The sequence below is a fragment of the Hyposmocoma kahamanoa genome, unplaced genomic scaffold (genome assembly GCF_003589595.1).
Source record: "Hyposmocoma kahamanoa isolate Upper Pololo Valley unplaced genomic scaffold, ASM358959v1 100021, whole genome shotgun sequence".
NCBI classification, from domain to species: Eukaryota; Metazoa; Arthropoda; class Insecta; order Lepidoptera; family Cosmopterigidae; genus Hyposmocoma; species Hyposmocoma kahamanoa.
In genome coordinates, this window is record NW_020653200.1 from 17,648,315 (window position 1) to 17,671,624 (window position 23,310).

The 23,310-nt window shown below is 33.4% G+C and overlaps 1 protein-coding gene across 4 annotated transcripts in view; it reads right to left on the reverse strand.

The window, feature by feature from the left end:
• The window catches only part of LOC113239783 (frequenin-1), a 169,831-nt gene that overhangs the window by 11,717 nt on the left and 134,804 nt on the right, over positions 1–23,310 (reverse strand). For 3 of the 4 annotated variants that reach the window (XM_026476917.1, XM_026476934.1, XM_026476908.1), the window contains 3 exons: positions 2,572–2,596; positions 2,368–2,416; positions 1,155–1,244 (listed from right to left, as the gene is read on the reverse strand). In XM_026476917.1, coding sequence (XP_026332702.1) covers positions 1,155–1,244; positions 2,368–2,416; positions 2,572–2,596 — 164 coding nt within the window. Of the gene's footprint in view, positions 1–1,154; positions 1,245–2,367; positions 2,417–2,571; positions 2,597–16,093; positions 16,118–23,310 lie in introns of those variants that run through there. The other variant, XM_026476927.1, reaches the window with a different exon arrangement.

Here is a 23,310-nt window from a genome sequence, read left to right on the forward strand (position 1 = left end):
ATCAAAACATCTATACAAAGATGAAAGAGTCTGAAATTTTGAACCGTTTGTCGTGTTCGTCGCGGAGATTAACGCATGCACAATGCGTTTAGTTTGTCCTAACCGCGTATTTCACACGAAGCCCTACAGGAACTTTGATGAGTGGTGTCTATACTCCTTATTTAAATTAATTATTCTTTGTTGCGATTTGGGGAAGTTAGGTTTTTTTGAAACGAGGCACCTATCCCACTGCGGCATCTATTCCGGTTTTACCCTACTATAAATATTGTGCGAGATATACGACTGCTTTTTTACAATTTTTCTCACTGTCAGGAATAAAAGTCTTAGTCAAGAAATAACAATAAGTTGATGTGTGTTAAAATACATATTACTTCTATTCAAAATAGTGTTACATGTTCAATAAACACAGACAATAAAAATTAAATACATTTCTTTTTAATACTTAATATTACGTATACTTACTGATTATTAATTTTCATTCCTTATAAATCACAAATACTTAAAAAACAATATTAAAAACGATAGGAAAATGAAGCACAAGTTTGCCCATCAAATTATGCATAATTTAAAATATTGAAAGAAAATCAACTAAATCTGAAAATCGTAACAAAGTCATATTAAGTTAATTAATAAAAACAAACATATAAAATCATCAATAAACTATTTTTACTTGAGTTATTTTTGGAGGTACGTCCAACTGAAGTAATGTACGTTACATAAATAAAGGTACCCTAATTTTTGTTTCAAACATTGGGGGTGTACTTAATATATATATTGTAACTTTTGCTTCTACTTTTAACCTTGACAGTACTTTAAAGTTTTTCTGTTTTTCTTTGGTTCGAAACAAACAAATTAAAAAAGAAACAGGTTCACAGTCGTAACGACGAAATACGCAAATTAATAGTTTTCATGAAACTTTTTAGTAGCACAATATAAAGTAACAAATAAAATAGTTGGCGCAAGTCGATCCCGCAACCTTCCCACTGGTGCACCCGAGAAGGCCACCGTAGGGCTTTAGCCAATAGAAATCAGTCATTTTTCCGCTGTCCTCGAGGCGGAGAGGTATCCTAGGAGGATTTCCAAATGAAAAAAAAAAGACCATTTAACTCAACCTTGTTTGGAACTTAACACAAAAACAAATGGAGTTCACTTACATTGTTTTCGTCGAACACTCGAAAGACTAATGAGGCAAACTTGCTAGGGTCACCTTGAGGAAAGAACTGCTTGTAGATCTTTATGAAGCCCTGCGAATGAGAAATATAAGTATATAAGGATACAATTAACATATAAAGATCCCTACGTGTTGCATTCGTATTATTTGTGATGTAAAGTACGTTTCATAACTTTAGATCCGGGTTCATCAGGGTACGTATACATACATAGTAGGTCACTACATGAGCAGATATTTAATTAAAAAATACAGGATTACTTTCTAAGGTAAGGTACGCAGCTAATCCGGAAAGGCACGACATTTTTCGCAATTACTGAGTTGGAAAAATATAATTACTAAATACTTGAATGAAACTATAAGCAACTATTATATATTTAAATTAATTTATCTAGGTAACAGAAATATTCAGTAATAAAATCTTCATTTACAAACTTCCTCATATCACCAATATATGTAATTCATACAGAGTAGAGATCGAAAGTCTCGATATCAAAATAAACAATCATATAATAGTGCCATTGTACACATATTTGTGATTATCGCATTGCCACCATCTTCACACACCGCCCAAGACACGACAGTCAAGCAATGTCCTTACTTTATTTTTAACCTGACATAACCCGGTACTTTTCGGCTTACACTGTAAGCTTAATACGTATGAAACACAGAGTTTTTCATTAGACTGAAAAAGACAGGTGCTTAGTATGATTATTTTGTTTAGTAAACGAACCTGCTCTTGACCACTACGTAGGCCTGGAGCATTGATAAGGTCTATGATGGAACGAACTCACCCAGATGCCTGTTTAGTTGCACCTATACTCGGGTTGTATGTGCTCGAAAACACAATCGCAAGTAGGGAATTCCATTAAAAATATGGCGAAAAGCGCAAAATTACTTAGGCGGTATGGGCTTAGGAAGCTGCTACAGGCCGGTTTACAATGCCGAGGAAGTTTGTTAGGCATTTGGCGTTCTGTTTTGTTTTGATTTTAAACAAGTTGAGTTGTAAGTACTATGTGGATATTGTACATTAGACAAATAAAGAAATAAATATATTTATATATAATATATTATAATATTATATATAAAGTCGTCCGTTAGTGTGGTGCATCAAGTACATAAACAAAGGGTGTTGTCATATCTAAAATAAAACAAATTATATATATAATAATCAGGTCCATACGTATCGTTTAAATTACCTGCTCAGTGAGTAGGCCGTTTGGACAGTCCTTTAGGAATCCTTTGTGCCTGTAAAAGAGGGCAGATTTATATAAAATTAAATTTAAACACTAGTTAATACTGATATTTTATAATTACGTAATCAATAAAGGAACAACTACGAAAGAATTAAACTATTTTATCGAAATGCTAAGAAAAAAGGTAAAATTAGTTTTACGACTTACCAAAGCCGTATTTCTTTCTCGGTAACTGCAATAAAAGAGTTATAAATATTTAGTAAAATTTATTACACAGCGAACAACATTTTATTATAAGAACAAAGGCAAAATTATAGTTAAAAGAATTCGTTAGCGTCTTCAAATATTTTAATTACAAGTTTGAATAAAATAAATTCATAAAGTTTTTCAAATTATAATAGTGGCCTATCTAAGTCTAGAAATAAAATCATATTTAAAAGAAACTCTGATAACTAATTAGTATATAACCGGACTGATATCTACAACTGTCAGTTTCTTAACGTTGAGCCACATCTAGCAGCCAAAAAAGAATTTCAGTACCTACGGAAGGGTACGGTCCACATTAAGTTAGCTCACTTAATATCAAATGTACTTATTTAACCAATTTGTAATAAGAGATTAACTACTTATTTACAAAAACTTAAGTTGAAAAGGAGCTCCTTTTCTAAAAAATGGTAAAACTGACAAAAAGTTCCCGAAATCAGGGATAGATGGCACGTTTCTCAAAAAAATTATATGTGTCCTAGTTACCAGTGCGATAATCTGTGGTATATATTAATTAACTTAGTTTGTTTGTTATGGCTTAAGTTCCTGCCTTTTATATGCTCAAAAGGCAGTATAAAAATAATTTCCTCTGAACTTTCGTCACGTTACAAACCCACGGCACCATTCAGCCTTTGTATATTTCAGGCTTCTGTAGTTTATTTTCATATAATAACATGTGTGTAAGTATAATACTTTATAATTACATAGTTAATTCGGTAAACGACTTTTAGTTCAAGATTTAAGCAACAAGACTACAGAATTCCATGTAAATAAACTTTATGTCATTACCTTTTACAAAGTCTTTATGACTACATACTCTCCCAGAAAATAAATATATCTATTCGCATTAAATTACATATTCAGAGAACAATTTAATAGAGTGCCCATAGGGTAACTCACAAATCACGCTGTGCCACGTAATTATATTATAGCGTTAATTGGAGAACACAAATTTATTATGGTCTAAAAACGTTTGCCACCAAAAACAATCTAAAATGAAACTTTGAAATCCTCACGTGATATTAATTACCTTTTACGAAGTCTTTATGACAAGCAAGTTATGATTCAATTTGAGACTGTCACAGCTCACAACGCAGTTTTCAACTTATAAAGTGCATTCCTTAACGTAATTTGTAATGGCGTACAATACAAAAAAGAAACAGATTTGTCTGTGAATTTCGTCGTATCGCAAGCAACCATAGATTTAGTATATAGGTACCCATAGATTGGCAATGCAAGTGAAAAAGCGTTAGAATACACGTATGTTAGAGCGAGATGGGTAGACGAGACCACCTCATTATACGCTATGAGCCTGTATGAACCTAGGATCAGCTGACAACGAACCACATTTCGTTTATTTTTGAAAAATAATTGGTTTTAAAATGTGAAATAGTGTTAAACTGACGTTTATTAGTCATGGTAACGTGTTCAGTGCCCAGATATAACTCATCTAAAAAGGAAAACTCGCAGAATTGTACATTTCACATGTAAGTACTATTTAAATTTTTAGCTGTCTAAAAGCACTACCACAAAAGTTTTTAACATAAATATATCCGTAAAATTATACCATTCAAGTGCATTAATAACCCAAATGTATACGAATTCAATTAAAAAATATATCAAATACGTGAATTTCTGGAATTCATAACTCCATTTTCATAGAGATTGACGCAATCGATAATATCTTATCGAGATGTCATTAACTGAATAAAAGAAAGGCAAAGGCGTGTCTTGCATACAGCCGAAATCATCTTCATACTTAATATTATTGAATCAGAAATTTCTGGTTTTAGTACTTCATATTTAATTAATATTGCATTAGTGCATTATTTTTTGTCTACATTAAAACGAAAATTTCTTTTAATAGCGTAGTTGAGGCACCCATTTTTTTATGTTAATTATTGTTGTTGATTCAGATTTCCTCAAAACATTGAAGTACAACAGAAATGGCTTATAATGCTAAAGAGAGAAGACTGGGTTCCCAAAAAGTTTTCAAATATATGCAGCAAACACTTTGAGGAAAATTGCTTTTCCTTTAGAGGCAAGCAAAGAGTAAAGCTACGTTCTGGTTCTGTACCCACAATATTCATATATATATCCTGATATTGAGGTCTTCTGAGTGTACCCCAGTACCTGTTCCTGAATTTGTTTTCGATCCATCAGTGAAGACGCGGACCTGTCTGGGGTTCAGTCCTTCGTTGGGATCTTCAAACAGTTATATCTTGTATTTTTTGTCAAAGATGTATTGTTTTGGGATCGTATCCATAGCCGCCTCCAGTAGCGGTTCCTCTTTAACAGTCTTATAAAGAATTTCTGTATGAGGGGTCCTCATTTGCTTTCAAAGGCCTGCTCTGTTTAGACGCACTGCTGTTGACGCCGATTCCTGTCTAATGAACAGTGGAACGAGTCGCAGGTCCAGCATCGCTTCGAGGGCCGCAGTTGGAGTTGTCCTCATGCCAATCATCGCCATGCAGGCTAGTCTTTGGAATTTGTCCAGCTTGTCAGTTGCGGTCGTCAGCTTGGTTCGTGACCACTATGTAACTGATCATGGTCATATCACCGTTTTGTAGAGCCACAGTGTTATCTTGGGTGAAAGTCCCCATTGTTTACCATCCTGTGGCACTGCCAGCAGGTGATAGTAGCTTTCTTAATTTTGTATTGAATCATTAATTCATTAACGTCTCGGCGTTTTGCGATAAGACATTTTGGTGAATACGACGAAGTTAAATGCCGGTGTAATATGTTAATCGATATTAAAGTTAAATCAGAGGATGGCGCAACACTATTATCTTGCAACACATGCACATATACGCACACAGATGTATTTTTGTTTCGGTCTCGTCTCCAATACTTCAGGGCCAATCTATGGATATACTAAATCTACGCAAACAACACGCATGAGCTCAACACCAATTTATCTAAACTTCATCTTGTTGTGGTTGTATAAAACTAGATATGTTTTTTAAGAGTAGAAACTGTTATAGAGTTAGCAGTCTTAGTTAATTCCTCCATAAAAACAATTTGAATAATTAAAATGCAAATAAGACTTATTGTAATCTACTGGAACTCTATGAAAGTGTAATTTTAGTTCAAAAAAGATCTTGAGATAACATTTACATGAAATACACTATAGTGAATACGTATGCAATATTTTTCATCTATAGGTAGCCTAATGGAGACTTATTACAAAACTTAAGTCTTAATATAATCCTTTTATAGATATTGTGTATAATTGACACTATAGTCTCCGCTCAATTTTTAAGAAGATTTCAGATCATATACAACGACGTATGTCGACAACAATGAACGGATGAGACAAGAAGTTAACAAATTTAATTGAAATTAAATTTGTGTTTTTTTTTTTCAAACAAACCAACGTTTCGGGCTCTTTACAGGTTCTATGATTACAGCTGGTTGCTTGAATAAACAACAAAGCATAGGCGATTATAGATCCGAAAAAATTTTTGCAGTTTCTAGATAAACAAGAATTATCGCATTTTTAACGTAAACTATACTTGCATTTTTATTACCTGATGTTAGAGAAATCTTATGTTCCTTTTAATACGACTGAAATTACGCCACAACCACAGCACGTAAATTATCACGAGATTCATCACAGTGATTTATAAACTCATGTGTATTTTGTCGATCATGCGCTCCCCTACTCACCCCTGTCGCACCTCAGACGATGACTAGCACTTAAACTGTCTTTATGTTATGCTAAATTTAATATCTACACTAAAGGGACTTACATTATTAATTGAAGTTAATAATAGACAACCGAAGCTATTTTCAGCAAAAAAGAGATTAAAGTGAAAATCATAATGTCTATGAAAGTTGATTTTCAGCCCACTGTGGGGTTGGGCGAATCGGCGGCCTCGTCGTCGGATTCGGTGGTTGGGTGTGAACCGATGGCGGGCGACTGAACGCCGAGCGCTGACCACTCCCGCACCTTGTGGCTCAAAAGCGGCCACTGAAATGTTTATTTTGCGCCAATATTATAAAAAATGTATGCAAAATCTCGTCCGCAACGCGCGGTTGTGGAGGGGACAACAAACGAGACCGCAATCAGTCTACTAGGTCTCGATAGAAACTGATGGATAATATAAAATAAGTTTACATTGCGTTTTTATAAATAAAATTATTTACAGTATTATAAAACTATGAATAAACTAGGGTTTTCCTTTATTTAGTAAATTCTGTACGACACCATCCAGTCAGAAACCACCGAGAAAAATGTTCCAAGGTGGACATTTTGCCAAGGTAAATATTAAGAATATACTCTATTCCTTGATCATTTTGGAGTAATTATTTTAATAGAATTTTAATAATTTTCTTAGTAAATTAATTTTCAAGTAAATTTGTTTATAATAACTACGCTATTAGTGTTCTGAAGTTGTTCTGTGCCATTTCTTTCGCTCTTAAGGTGGTTCAAATCATGTTCAAATTTTAGTGAATTCGATCACAGGCGACTGTTTATTTGCAATGTTTTGAAATTAGAATTAATTTAGGCTTTACAACAGTGTAAATATAAGATTTATTCATGACTGTGTAAGTAAGTTCCAATACCAATAATATAGTATAGTAAACGCCACAGTTTTTTTCCTTCAAATCAACGTCAAAATTGTAAGTGTTCATAAAAGTTTTCTAAGTTTCTTATAAATTTGACTCAGTCTTTAGAGTCAGTCTTCTTATTTAATTAAGATAATATACAGGTAACGTAAAAAAGACAATAAGAGCTTAACTACTAGAAAGTAAAACTAGGATTTTTAAATTATATGAAAAGACAAGATGACAAGACTATGTCTAACCCAAATCACACTAAAAACCCTTGCCCCTTTATACTAGAGGTTATCTTTACAACTTCCTGAAGATACCTTCAGGGACAACTTACTCTTAAGCTAGATTATCATATAACAAAGATATTCTAAGATGTGCTATTTGGGAATGTTCTACTAAGTACAAGACTTTATTACTTTTTAAACAAGTTGTAAGATATTTTATAATAAAATGAAAATAACGTAAAACCCTGAGGAAATAATCGATTCTACTTTAAACCAAGATGTTTTATAAAAGACATTGACCCAATACGCAATTTGATTTTACGACGAGAAAACGTAGTACGAGTAAACGCACGTTTTCGGCTTATTTGCTTACTACCCTAACTCGAAAATATGGGGAGGAGAGAAACTAATGTTTGTTTTTATTTAACGCAGAATGTAAAGATATTTCGTAACCACGTAACCATTTCCATTCGTTCATAAAGAGTTGTAATTAAATTTAATATTTAAATTCAATGCTCATCAACTTTTTGCGCTTATTAATTGATATTTGTTATTACAACTAAATTTTAAATTGAAATGCCACATGTAAAATTTACACTTGATCATAAGAGATAGCGGAAAGAGCGAAAATAGACAACTTCACATCAAGTGTAATTTACGTATAAATTACATAAGTTAAACAGGTTTATTAATGGCACAGTTTCGTGCAATTAAATTAAGATTTTACTGGTTTGATCACAGCATCGTTTTTATATATTTACGAGTATTTTTATGCCGATTTCAACTTTAGACTGTGCTTTCATTGTTTACCTACCAATTTATGTATAATGAGTTGTAGAGAGGAGCGTGTAGTTGTAATATATTTTTTTTATGTAATTTGTCAAAACTTAAAAGCATGTATAAAGGTAGGTATGACAAGATAATCACTCCTTAACGCAGAGGCGCCTTTGAAATGGAAAACTTGCTTTATGCTAAATGAACGAACATCACACTAGTACGTATGACAGAGAAAGCGTATAAATATGCATGTCAACTAAGATCTTCCTTTTCATTTCGATATAGACGATAATATCCACAATATGATCGCGTTTTTGGTTAGTTAATGTAGATATAAGTTTATTTGTTCAGTGACATGAGAGGTGGATAGAAGTAGGTATATGTTTACAAGGTAAATGTAGCTTCTTAATTAAGTCGTTGCTTTATTTCATGTCGAGTTATTACTAGTATTCGTTGCGAACGGTGGGGTCGTGTCAAGTGCACTTAGCAAGAGTGCACCTATGCAGTTGCCAAATGTGCTTACAACCACAATTACAATTACGGGTACAAGTACAATTTACAAATACAATTAAGGGTACAGCATCCAATACTCTAGTATCGCTTCTGTAGTGCTTTACAAACGTTCGATGAAGTACACACAAATGCCTTTCATGCAATCGTAGGAAGAGCCTAGCCCTGCCTCGTTTATTTATTTTATAACTAGCCATGTTACTAACAATTTCAGCAGCAGCAGAAAAAATCATATATTAATCTTAAAAAAATATCAATTACCTAGTTATAACCAACCTGTAGGGTATCAAACGGATTCAGCAACATGGCAACAATGACAATCATAATATAATAACAACAGTGACCAATGACCAGCGTATTAAACGGTTCAGGCAACCACAGGGAAACGACAATCATATAATAATGGCAACAATTAGGTTACGACTCAATATTACGACTATATATAATGAATGAATATAATATGAATAATGAAGAGTCGTATACTAGTCACAATGGCGACAATATCGAAAATTTCCTTCCCATTCAGACTTCCCTTGAACGTGTGGATGATAAAGCAATTGGAATACATTTTAACGAACATTATCGCCCTGAATACTTAATGTGCTAATGCTAATGCTGTGCTAGTGACAGCAGAATTAAGCAGCTAGCTTGGATGAGACTTATACAGATAAACCTTCTCTCAGCCAGCTGCTTAATTCTGTGGTGATTAAACATATCCATTTCAATGTTCCACCAGCTGACTTTTTCAGAAGTTTTCAACTTCTGTGCCAGACTCGCCTAGGCCACGAAAGAAAGTGTACTATATAGTGTTTGTAAAAGTGCCCACTCAAGAGGCTGGAAATATCGTTCAGCTGCAGGATATATTGAAAAAATAACAAAATCTTACAGAAGATAATTTTTCACTTAGAGTTTGGTTAGGAAACCAGAGAATACGCTGATACAGCAGGTGCCTGCGACTGTTGTAAACTCCAAACATGTGGTGCTCTATGTAAAGTACAAGGGTGCAACTGGGTATAGCCGGCTCAGTTCAACAGTGGACTGTTTGCTCGTGTTGTGGACAATGCGCATTCCTCGCAAGTCGCACAACCACATCCTGACTTCGTTAATTGTCACACTTAGGCAAATAATCGTAAGTATAACATTTTGTTTTACTATAATGCTAGTATTATTTATTTATTTCGTTTGTGAAATATTATTGTATCATGGTCATATTCTTATCGTCATATTACTTACATCAACAACATAACTTCTTATTAAGATTATGCGATTTGTGTTTCCCATTTGGTTATCCAGTTTCACCGCAAATATCTTATACGGAATATTATACATTGCGTGTGGTTAGTATTAGGTGTGTAACTCTTCTATTAATGCGTGGTTTCCCAAAGTAAACCCTGCCACTCCCCAGTGGGCGCTGAAGAGTCCTAGGGGAGTGGTAAGGGTTCAGACCCTTACCACTTGCTTTGGTAGCAATTGGGGGGCGTTGATGGTGTTCAGGTGGTGCTACCTACCGTATTTGAAAAAAAAAATCTGAAATATCTACATAAACTACAGCTCGGAAAGGCTTTCTTTCTCATTAGAAATCTGCACGCGAAAGCGTTTTTTCTACGTTAGCGCGGAATAGGATTTCGAAATTCGAGCTTGACGATGGACTGTGTGCACCCAACTTTTTCTTTCGATGAAAAAAAACAAAATGAAACGTTCAACTACGCGATTTGTCGTACGTTATATATGTAATATAAATCCGTTGGTATATTTTTTCTTAATATTGTTGATATTAAATTGACATCGATAACTAATTTTTCACCTCTCTAGCTCGGAAAGGCTTTCTTTCTCATTAGAAATCTGCGCGCAAAAGCGTTTTTTGCACGCTAGCGTGGAATACGTGTTTTAAATTCGAACTTGACGATGGACCTAACCTAACTTTTTCTTTCGATGAAAAAAAAAATGACACGTTCAATTAAGCGAGTTGTCGTACATAACTTATTGTTATTGTACTTATGTAACATAAGTCAGTTGGTATTTTTATTCTTATTATTGTTCACATTAAATTGACAATCATAATTGTGTTTATTAAATTATTTTAATTTGTCCAAGTACTAAAATAATTTAAATAATCACTTAATCAGACAAAATAAAAGTACAAGCAAGAATAAAAATTGATGAGGCGTAAATTCAGAACGGATCTGAAGATAAAATTTTTCTTTTCATTAAGAAAGGATTTATAATTCAACTGTTTTTCTTTCATCTATCATTTTTCTCGCTACAGTGAGGTGAAAAGTTGTGTGTTTCGCTTAGCCGCAAAGTTGTTTTGCGTCTCGTGCCTTGAAAACCCCGCTACGCTCAGTATTCTATTTTTGAACCACGAGCGAATAGAATCTGGTTCCTTCACTTGCTCAGGTTTCAGTACAAGCACTCGCGTCAAACAACAACTTTGCAGCCTTGTATAACAAATAACTATTCTTTGTAAGTTTTTGTGTTAAGTAAATATAAAAAATACGTGTTTTAAATTATTTTGTGTGTTGGTTTGAAATTTTTTTATCTTGCCTAAGTGGGTGGTGAATTAAAAAGTTTGGGAACCGTATATAGGTTATTATTATAATGCAATGAATACTTTATTTCTAAAACATTATTCATACTCAGCGACATGCAGGAACTTGTTTTTATTTAAACATGAGGGTCTGTTAAATTATGCAAGCAAATCATTGCATAATGTGAAAATTTCACATCTGCTAAGAAATATATGGGTCAAACGCAGAAACAATGTACCTTTGTAAAATTTACATGTCCCTTTACTTAAAACTTCTTTGTAACATTTAGTTTTGAAAATACACTAGAAACTTTTTCTTTTCTGGCACGTTAATTCTTTCTACCTATGGAATATTTAATTCTTGGGTAAAATTATACAATATATTCAGTACTTTCAATGTAAAAAAAAGAGGTTAAAATACCCTTCATACTTTTATAAAATGTCCTACCGCGACTGTTGTATCCATTGCAATTGATAACTTATGTTTATAAGCAATTATACTGCCAAAGTTTGATTGTGATTACCCTTAAAGATATAAATAAACGATTTTCTAAAGCTGCTTCGATATATCTTTATAATTTACATGTATAAAATATTTTCATTTATTGTCCTAAATAAATCAATTTCGTTACTCAGTGTTAGTTACACAGCTTTTAAAAATAATTGCTGCATTTCTGAACACTACACTATTTCTTTTAATTGGACTCTTTGAACCCTGTTTTAATATTTGTCGTCAACTGCCGAAGAATTGGACGTTTGAGTTGGGTAAGTGTTTTGTATATTTTTTATCAGGTGATTAACGACTGTTTTCTTTAGAAAGTGTGTTTCTGAATATTAATTTATTATCAAAGACTACTGATACATATTCCTAAATTCATTGAGATACAACAAAAAAGACGTAAAAATTTATCGGATGTCCTTAATAGTTTCGTTATGTTACGAAACTGAGAAAATATAAAGTTGCATATACATTAATTATAATGAAAAACAACACGCATGCTTAATAATTAGTAAAAAAAGTATTTAACTAACACTAGTTTTGTTTGCAGAAATGGCACCCATACGAATACCGAAAGGCAAAAAAATATGAGGTTGTGAGAAAAAATATTTGCATAGAGTTAAATCAATTAAGAAGAAAATAAATTATCTAAGTGATGCTCAAAAAATAAAGTAAATAAAGTTAAGTGGATTTACTGAAGCAAAAGGAAAAGAAAATCAACTAAAGATAAATAAACAAATTACTTAAAGGAAAGACTAATAAAAAAATTAAAGCAATGCAACAACAAGACATAAATATGGAGAGCGACAATAAAACAAAAGAAAGAAGAAACAGTACCGAAAAGAAAAGAAAACAAAGCAAGGCCGCAATTTTAATTTTGAGATTGTAATGCGCTAAGAAGGTTTATTTTTAAATATTTTAATTTTGTTATATTGTATTATAATGGTCATTTGAAAGTTCATATACGTTAAGTTATAATGGAAAAGAAATATTTTGATAAATATGTTATGACGTTTTACTCCCTCTAATTTAAATACATGAGAAGCCAGATAAAGATACTAGTCTAGTGACCTTGACATATGTGTTCGTAACTTTATGCATCAGTTTCGTTATTTATTAGTTGAGTTAAATTTTTTCGCTTTGGTTCATTTTTCTGCGTTTGATCCATAAACATTTTTATCCATCATTCTGTTATATTTATTATTTTGGAGAAGCAGACATTTAGTCAAAAAATTGTAAATAAAATTAAATGACGACATATTTTATGTTATTTTAATGTTGGGAAACAGTATTGTTATTATACGGCGATCGGCACGGAGGACATGTTGAGTAAACTTCTGGGACCGGAATAAATAAGCACTTAAGTAGGTAATCTAATACTTTGGGATAATTCAAACCAAATTGCTTAGTTTGTTCGTACTTTTTAGTGGTTAATTAAGAAGGTATGAGAGTAGTAATGTTCATACTGGTAATCTAAAAATACTTTTTAAATACATTAATACCTATCCACGTAAGATACTTACATGTAGGTGATGAGACATATAAGGTGATGGAACTCTATGAATGTTTGTTGGCGTAAATTCTCAAAGATTTAGTTTCAGTTATAATTTGTATTTCCAAACGAGCCACCGAACATATACATAATGTTTACACAGTATCACGATTAAATAACTCAAGGCAATGATTTTGCCACAACGTGACTTGTGGAATTATCTTATGGACATATAACAGAAACTTTTATTTAGTTTTCATGGTATATAATCATTTTCAGAATATAATCAAATACAGGAGTAGTTAATCAAATGTCTATCGCAGTGCACAAGGTAAACATAATCAAAAAGTCTATTAAATTGAAAAAGTACATCAAACGAATGGAAATAGAAAACTCTTAAGTTTGTCAATTTCCGGACTGCAGGTCCGTCTGTTGCAGTCTTTTCAAAGCTTAGCGTTCGATAAAAATTTAAGCCGAGTAGGCGAGCACAAAGAGGTACCGTCATCGATAGAAACTACGTTGGCACTCGAGGTTCTTTGATAGCATTTAATAGTGTAAGAGATACTTTAAGGTGATCACAAATTCATCTTTGTTTTAAGACACGTAACTCCAATTTTAAGTTTTAAAATTTGTTAATTTCCATTAACGTTGTTTTATATCCCTTAGGATCTCAGGCACATTTTGCTTATTAAACATTATCCTAAATAATTCCATGTTTCTTATTTAACATAATCGTTTCTTTTCAACGTTAGTTGAAATGAAAAAGAATATTTAGGGAATCATTAAGATAAGGATTTATATCGTTAGTTTTGATTTACTGTTTGGGTAGTTTGAAAGACTATTTTTAAAAGCCACTGTACAAGTGAAGGTCAACGTCTGACCTTTCTGCAAGAAACGGAAATTACGTCTTGCCTCCTCATAAGATTCTAGACGGAGATATTCAAGTCTTTGTGTAACTTCAAAAGTAAAGGTATTTTCTAGAAACATATTAAAAAAGATTTCTTGGAAATTTGAATTTGGAATTTAAATTACTGTTATTTGTTGTCAATGTAATTTTTTATGTGCAATAAACAAAGTTTCATTCAATTACGGTACCTAGAAGGTACTGGGAAGGTCAGTCTATTTCATTATGCTAACCTATACAATTCATGCATTACAGGTTAGGAAATATAATATGTAGGTACTCGTATATATTTTTAATTATCCTAAAATATATTATACGGCATACTTGTCATTAAAACAAACAGCTTTGTGCTATGAGTTTTGGAAATTCGCTTAAACTTTGTACAGCTGACGCAGTTGTATGAGGAGTCGAAAAACTTTATTCCAGTCTTCGAAAACCGGTGAATTATGTTGTTTGTTTTATTCATATGAGTGCCAGGAAGTTTCTAGAATTAAGAATAATTCTAGAAATGTTTAAGTCTCAGCTTCATTTTTTAGGTATTTTTTGTTGTTTAATTTATTATGCCAATAGGTTGATAGTGTATACTCAAAAAGTATTTTTTTAGAAATTTAATAGATCCAATACGTAGTTTAGAACTCACAACCAGGCAAAAATATGTGTAGAAATTCAGCGTACTTACAACGTGTTGAATAATACTCGGATTTAACGGAAAATAAATCCCGAATGAGATTTGTGTGTAAGATAATTGCGACATAAAAGGGCAGTTAAATAACTTTATTTCCTTCCTTCAGGTTAGGAAAGTATCTCGTTTATGTAAGATCATTATTTTTGAGGGCCTTGTCTAGTAGAGCTTAGATGCTTTATGGATGACTCTTGTTTATCCTGCTATAAGAATACCACATAGGATTTATTCATTGTCTAGAAAAGCAAATATAATACGCATCATTATACATACGATATGTCGCACAAGCTTATCCAAACCAAAATACGATAATTAAAATTGATTTATTTCACACATTTGTACGATCTCTTTGAACGTTAAATTAAAAAGGTTTTGAATGAAAGGATACAGATCGACAGTGGCATATTTAACAACATCTGACACAATTTATAATCCGCAAAAGTGAAAATTTTCGCAACTTTGAAATATTTTTGTGTAAATATACGTTTTCTAATTCTAAATTATCTCTTTAACGGCGAGTGAGAGAAAAAGTACACAAGTATGATTTACATACATAGTACCGTTTAGTAATAATAAAAGTAAAAATAGTAAAAAAAAGTTAAAGTTCCTGTTAAGGTGAGTCACTAGAGAAGAAGCAAGCAAATCTGTTTTGTTAGATGAAATGGTTTAGGTATTTACTATTAAATCGTATATTTTTTCTAACACCGTTGGGTGTTAGAAGAAATATACAATACACCTTAGGATATTGCCTAAATAATGTGCTAATGTGTTACTCGATAAGCTGTATTCTATCCGATCACATAAAATTCTGAAGAGAGGATAATTTTCTGTTTTCAACTGAAGCCCTATTAGTTATTAAATTCACATTATTCCAAAATTTATAAATTGCTCAACAGTTTAACAACACGCCACGCCACCCGTTGTCCCGTCAGTCACATTGGGCGCTAGTCGACATCAGATTTGTGCTAAATTTTCTCCGCCTGTTCTTATTTTATTCATATAAATTTACAGCGTGTGATTTACGATTGCGGGACGCGAGGCGCGACCCTCCAGACCTCACCTAAAATCTAGGCTCTTGTTAAAATGCCTCGTCTTAAACTTAGTTTACTTAGTGTTACTAACTCTTTAGTCTCCCAATGTAACTTAGGAAGTGCTCTAGAACAAGTCTAGAACACGGAAGTGCTTGCTAAGTACTTAACAATACTTGGGATGGCCCTCCAGCAAATTGCAAATATTGGAAACCACGTGTACGCCGCAGGACTTTTAGAAACGCTTTCGCCATATACCTACCCATTCTTACCTTAGCAAGTTTAGCGTGGGGGAACATACTATTCAACCGGGAGTTCATCGCTCGTTATATTGTCAATCGTCAGGCGCGTTTTCTGTCAGAATGATATTCCTGTAAAAGTGTTTTGTTCCAAATAATAAAAATATTACTGCGCTATTTACCAAGCTATCGAACATTTTTGTGCAAATAGAAAATAGGAAACAACCGAATGGAATACTGATCCGAAAAATCTTGCTGACGTAATACTACACTACCAACTTAATTTATATTTTATCGAAAACTATTCTTAGCCGTTGGCATCGTAAATCACCTACGTTTCATAAACTTGGTGCTTGTTAAATTATTCGATCATACGGAAATACCTAAAGTGACAACATAGGACTTCCTAAGAAATATCAAAATTTGCTTGTAATCAATCCTTATACGTAATACGTATTGAAGATGAAATTCTTGAAATTCCTTAAATGAGCAAATTGCCACCAAATGAAAGGGGGGATTTCAAATGAGTAGTGGTGAGGGAAGTTAATTACGGTCTGTCGAGAAAGACATAATGGCTTATAAAAGAAACTAATTATAAAGTCTGTGGCGGTCGATCTATATCGACAATATGCATTTCTGACTACTGCATTTACATAAAATTTTTAAACTAACAGGTATTAGTTAAAGCTCGATAAAAAATAGTCAAGATGGCGCATGGCGTTACGTTTGAAGCACGCACGAAGTATCGCCGTCGCGAATAATGGTTAGTAGTTATTTCCATTAAAATTAAGAGTTTGAAAAGTAAATCTCTAACCAATAAAACAAATTAAGCTGATTTCTACTGTGTGGTAAAAACGATTTTATAATAATACGTATTTTCGCTGAATAGTATTTTTTCTCTTAATTATTTACTAACATGATCTTTTTTTTTATTGTTCAGTAAGTTACATTAACGCAGTTTAAGTTAGTATCACCGCTAGCTACAAATCTGTGCAATTTCATTTGTTTTTGGTACTATTTCTTTTTGTAATATTTGTTACAAAAACCTGATGAGATGTTTTTTATAGATTGTTACTTACGTTGTCATAAAGTGAATTAATGTTGGTTTATTTGAGTATATGCCAAATTCGCGCGTTGAAACAGTGCAGAGGACTATTTCCGCCATCGATTGATTGTATCTGTTTTTGAGTGGTGCCGGAAGCTAGCGCTCTGCGTTTGTGTGCTTTGCCAATTTATTTTTCTCCGCGCTTCTATGTCGACTAACTGCTATCTAGATAAAACCTTTTTAAAGATTTTAAGGTTCCATTGTCAACCGTTTTATGTTATTAATGTCATTTAACCTTATAGTTAAATATATTCAAACAGTTTGAACAAGTATGAAATTGCCTTTCTAAATTTCTGGCCAACGAAATGAAGTCTTTGCATAGTTCTTATGAATCGACACAGAGACGAAAAAGTTTTTGGCCGTGAAAAGTGGTTTCTTTATAATAACGGCAAACGATCAACCATGTGGTTAAAGTGACAACAAAACTAACATTGACTTTTAACCTACAGAGAGCTGTTGATAAATTAATGCTACAGCCGCGGAATAACCCACTATAGATTTCTAAATCTACTATGATAGGTGATTACTATTATGAAAAAATGTGGACGATCACGCCTCTATCTCGTCTATATTGAAGCGAGAAGAAGCAAGAAGTTATGCAACACCCATAGCTCATAAAGTCAGTGACTATTAAATTTTCTATTTCAAAGCCGAGCTAATTTATTGCACATAAGTAAATAGTAAAACGGGTAATAATTCCAGATCAATTGTAATAATACTGGAATTGGATAATCGGCATCGTGTGGCACTTGTGATCAGAAATGTACACACGATATATATTATTCAATAGCTGCAAGTTCAAGTTCGATGTACTCATTGCCTGCATGATGCAGATGTCATTATTCATGTTAGTCGCTGGGCCTCAAGTTGGGACCATCGACCGCTACTTTCTATGTAATTATTCCCGAAACATTTGCTGCCCACGGCCATCCGCGATGGCTGCGGTGAACCGCCGCTGTCATTTCAAAACACTGCTATAGTTACAACTTGCAACACATTTGATTACATTTAAGAGTCTATACAATCTCACATCTCTTTGGTTGATTCCGTATAATGGTGAAAGTGTTGAATTAATCACTTTGGAAAAGATATAATACAATTGAGGATGTACATACACGGTGTGAAAACACGATTCTTAAATATTTTCACGATATAAAAAAAAACATAAACTTACTTCGAAATTTTGCAAGAAAGCCGCTGTGTTCAATAGGTACCTACTTTACATATACATATATTTTTTTTATATCAACTGAACTAAATAGAACGCGTATAGTACCTATAGGATATACGTTTTTCAAATGGTTTTAATTTCGTTTGTAAAAAAATAAATTCTGAAATAAAGCCAGTGTCCCTGCCGACCTAAGCAAAATGAACCGGATTAGTACGGGAAAAAATGTAATTTAAGCTACAATTCTTGTAATGTTGAAGTTCGAGCTGACTGGCACTACTTACTTAATTTAATACGTCGGAATTATACCTAAACAGCAACAATATTGTGATTGGATGGATTAAACTTTGTAACTACCTCAGCAATGAAAACCGAATAACTTTATGGAAGTAATAAACAAACAGTAGAAAAAAAATCACCCAACTTCAAAAAACACAAATTGTCATTACACTAAAAAGCGAAAAATAACAATGTAGAGATTTAATCCAAACGACAACAATACACATAATTCTTTTTATTTATTTTGTCTTATTTCGTTTTGTACACAGATTATAATAACATATTATTTTTAATCAATCTATCTATGGTTTATTTATATAATTATAACGTGACAATACTTTTCCAAACCTATTATATATAATTTTAATAAAATACTGATCGATTTGAAGTGTTACTTTACCGCAAAATAAATAATGACACTTAAATATTTACAATATCTAATTAGTTATTTTTGGAGTCGGCGCCAGCCAAGGAAAGAAAATAAAGAATTACTTTAATAATACTAATAACGCACACACTCAACATAGCCCCGTACTAGGGAAACCCTGTTTCGCGGGTGCCATGGACACACCCATAGACAACCACAAATTACACCCAAACTCACCATAGAAATAAATGTAGACCATATAAATATTTCTCCCGGCCCGGGAATCGAACCTGGGACATCTGCGTGGCAGTCCGGTATGGTAACCGTTCAGCCACGGAGGCAGCAACGGATTTATACAGTGAGTTTGTAAAATTGCCATGACTGGCACCGACTCCATAACTAATAATAATTTTGATATTGTAAATATCGTTTATTTCGGTGGCCGTGTGTATGTCACAACTGTTTTTTTTTTGGAAAGTGTTACTGATTAAATATGATTATTTATTTATGATTACGTCAATAAGTACTTGTAAGTATAGCATATAAGCTGTGTCTGAGTGTACATACATCTAGTGTTAAAACCTTTTATAAAATCACGAAGGATAAAATTAGGTCGTAAAAATTTTACATTGTGTTTCTTACATCGGATTAACAGTTAAAATGTAATGTGCACTACATGCGGTACCTCTGTGCTATCTTAGCTGTCCGATTTTATTGCCCGTGATTGCAGCCATTCACAAAGAAACTTACACGACACAATCAAAAAAAAAATCATTGCATGTTTTCAATGAAATTGTGTTTAAGGTAAATGTGAGTGTACTGTTGAGATCACGTATCAGTTTTTACATATTCATGCAAAAACTGTTTAAATTGGGGTAATTTAAGCTATGTTCTTAACTCTTTTTCCATTTAAAATATAGAATAATAAGAATGTCTTCCAATTCATATAAATTTAAAATAAATATTTTTGATAATTAATTTCATTTCTTATTACAAAAACTACATTTAGTACTCATTAATGATAATTATTGTGATAAATATTCTTATTCTTAATAATTCTTCTAAAGCCATTTTGCTATGAGGTCTATTAGTTATATGGGTTTCTTTGATAACATGAAAAGATATATTTAGATTACCTTGTACATCCAGAAAGTAAGTTATTTGTATTGAAATATGAATTAAGTGTCTTTTCCCTCATCAACAGCCGAAAGATTCTTGTGGATATAAAATTACAAAATACTGTATTGAATCTTGCAATGTTTTGGTTTGACACGATAGAATGTCATTTTAAAATGTCGTCTTGTCGTTCGTAAAAAACAGGTACGACGCTACAAAACACTCCATAATTAAATACTAAACGTCAGACAGATTTACCCCGAAAGGGCTGAGTATTACATGACGTGATCGAGCAGGGAGTGGCAATGGAACGAAACAAAATCAGAACGGCGAGGCAAAGGAATTAAAGATCGATTCAAAATTTAAAAACAAGTGGCCAGGTACCGGAGAAAAGGCGATAAAAAGGAGGGATGACGATGTAAGGAGGTCACAACGTCACACTGTGTTCCAGTTTTGAAGGGTAAGGGTGCTGGTGAAGTTATAGGCAAATGGGACTTGTCAACTTATCTCTCAGGTTGGAAGGCGCAGTGGCAGTACCCCTCAATCTTTGCGATTTAAAGCTCTGAGTGGCATGCAACTGTTTTAAACAGACGTGTAGCTAACCATCATGCGCACGACTCGTTCGTCCTGTCACTTGATATATTATAAAAAATAAAACTTTACAAAGTAGTCCATAACAGTATCATAGTCACTAAGAAGTTAGAGGGGATCCCATGGATAAGCAAACTTTTGAGGTCAGTTTTTTTTCAATCAAATGTTAGTAGACCATCGCTTCTGAGACATTTGCGCGATATGCGAGTCTTTCATTTGTGTTTTACGCTTGCTTGCGTGACTCGTTTCGCGCATACGTAAAGATCTGTCTTGTGCGCTTAGGTAGGACTGTTCACGAGCCGCTCGCTTGCGCTGGTCGCTTGCTTTGCGTTGGATTTATTTGCGTTGCGTGTGTTTGATATTTCCACGCAAGCAACAGGGAACGTTTGCGGAGGCCAATCCCAGAGCAGCAGCGTTCACGCGTCCAATAACACCGAAACAAAGATAGGGTGCCGCGCAAGCGCGCAAGTCTCTCCGCAACGCAAAGCGGAAGACTCGTGAACGCCTTTATGCGGAAGGCAGATTTCTACGCCGTGACCCAGGCATAACTCAGCCCCGCAACACTGTACTGCATTTCGCGCGCGTAAATTGTCAAAACGAAAGACTGTATTGTTGCGTACCGTGTTATGTCAAAATAATTTCTAAATTTATAAACTTATATAGTGTATTTTAGTTTTTAATATGTCTTTAAAAATACACTAAAACTTCCAAAGTTGAAATGTATAGGTACGGGTTAGACCTAGAGAAATCATATGAGCGCTGCGCTGTTAAATCAAAACACTGTAAGCGACTTTACAGTGTATTGATTTGACACGGCAGAGCAGTGGATGCGTGTAAGCTGATGATGATGATATATAGAAGTCTTATAAAAGTTAATAAACCTTTTTCCAGTGTTTAACCAATGAATAGTTTTTAATAACATCGTGAACAGTACCTACAACATTACTTATTATACATACACATTTTACCACGTTTATAGAAGCCACACATAATTCGAACTATGACAAAACCATTTTATGGGAAAGAATGCGGCTATTAAACTTAAACGTATACTAACTTTTACGTAATGGACTAATGGCTAAAGGTTCATGCTTTTTTTGTAGAATGAAAGTAAAATACATGTTTAAAACTTTACACATTTTTAACCGACTTCAAAAATGGAGAAGTTCTAAATTGGACTATTTTGTGTGTGAGTGTATGTTACGCGATTACTATTATTGCGGTATTTGTGAACCGATTTTGGTAATTCTTTTTTATTGGAAAGTATTGTACCTTAGTATTGGTCTCATTTAAATTTGAAGAAAATATTCCACCTCTTAACGGTGGCAAACTAGGGATGAATCCGGCGGAATTCGCGCACTTTCCGGCAACCGATTTCAATAAAACGTACACATACATATGAAACGTAAAAGGGTAAAGCAAGTAGGTGCTAGGTAGTTTACATCAGTATACCGAATTTTTAATCAGCTACCGCTTGCAATACTATTATTATAAATCTAAAAACTTATAGAATTGAGATTTCACTTCACTATTGTAATCTGTCAAACCGGCCATTATAGCGTGCCGGTACTTTAAATACATACTTTCATGGAATCTTCATTACGACTAATTTTTAAAAGTTTTATTAACATAATGACAGAATTGCAAGTAAGTCAATTTCAACAAGGTAAGGTACCTAATATACCTAAAGTTTTGTCAAGATAAGTATCGTTCATCCTTTAGAGCCAACCTAACTTACCTCAATTTATTCCATCTACGTATTATAGGAAAAGTCAATTGAAAATGGCAACTTGAAATGGAAAATCTCATTAGGGAGTGCGTTATTCTCAGATCACACATAATGTTCTTCCTCTCCTTATTCGCGACGCTTCGCGCCATGTTCGCGCCTGTATATCCTATGACTTTTGCTAAACAGTAGGTAATAACGTTCATGGCTCTTCGTCAGCATTAATTAGAGGCACATTAAGTCGAATACGATAAGCATTTGAATGGAGATTACGATTCCTACAATATTCATAAAAGTTCTTATAGGTTCAGAGAGGCATAATAATCTGTAAAATAATGAATTAATTTTTAAGTCGTCTTGGTTTTCGATACGTCGCCATAAAAATAAAATTTCAGTGTTTTACGAGTATGTTAATAAAGGATTTCATTTTACGACTCCTGAACGGTGTGCTGTTATTATTACTCAGACAAAGACAAGACGTCGCCTACAGTGGCAGTGGTAAAGACAGGGTATTGCCCCCGTCCTCTTAAAACACTAAGATTTATGGAAATCCAATATCCCTAACTTAGATCGGAAATATGTGAGAACTAGTGTCGGCGACATATTTATTAGTCCTGTGTTGAAATTTATTATCAGTAAATTACCTTCGTCTCACGAAGCTACGTGTGTATTAAACTTTAGCAACTACTGGTAGATGCGATGAACCGATTTAATAATAGTAATAGTTCTTGATTCACAGATATATACCCAAATTACATAACTACATATGTGCGTGTGGGTAAACAATAGAAGGGAAAAGTTTAATTTTATGTGTTCCAAAAAACGGAAGTAAAATTTTCAGGGGTGTATTAGCCTGTTCTTTTGTGTCAGGTATTAATGAAGAGCCAT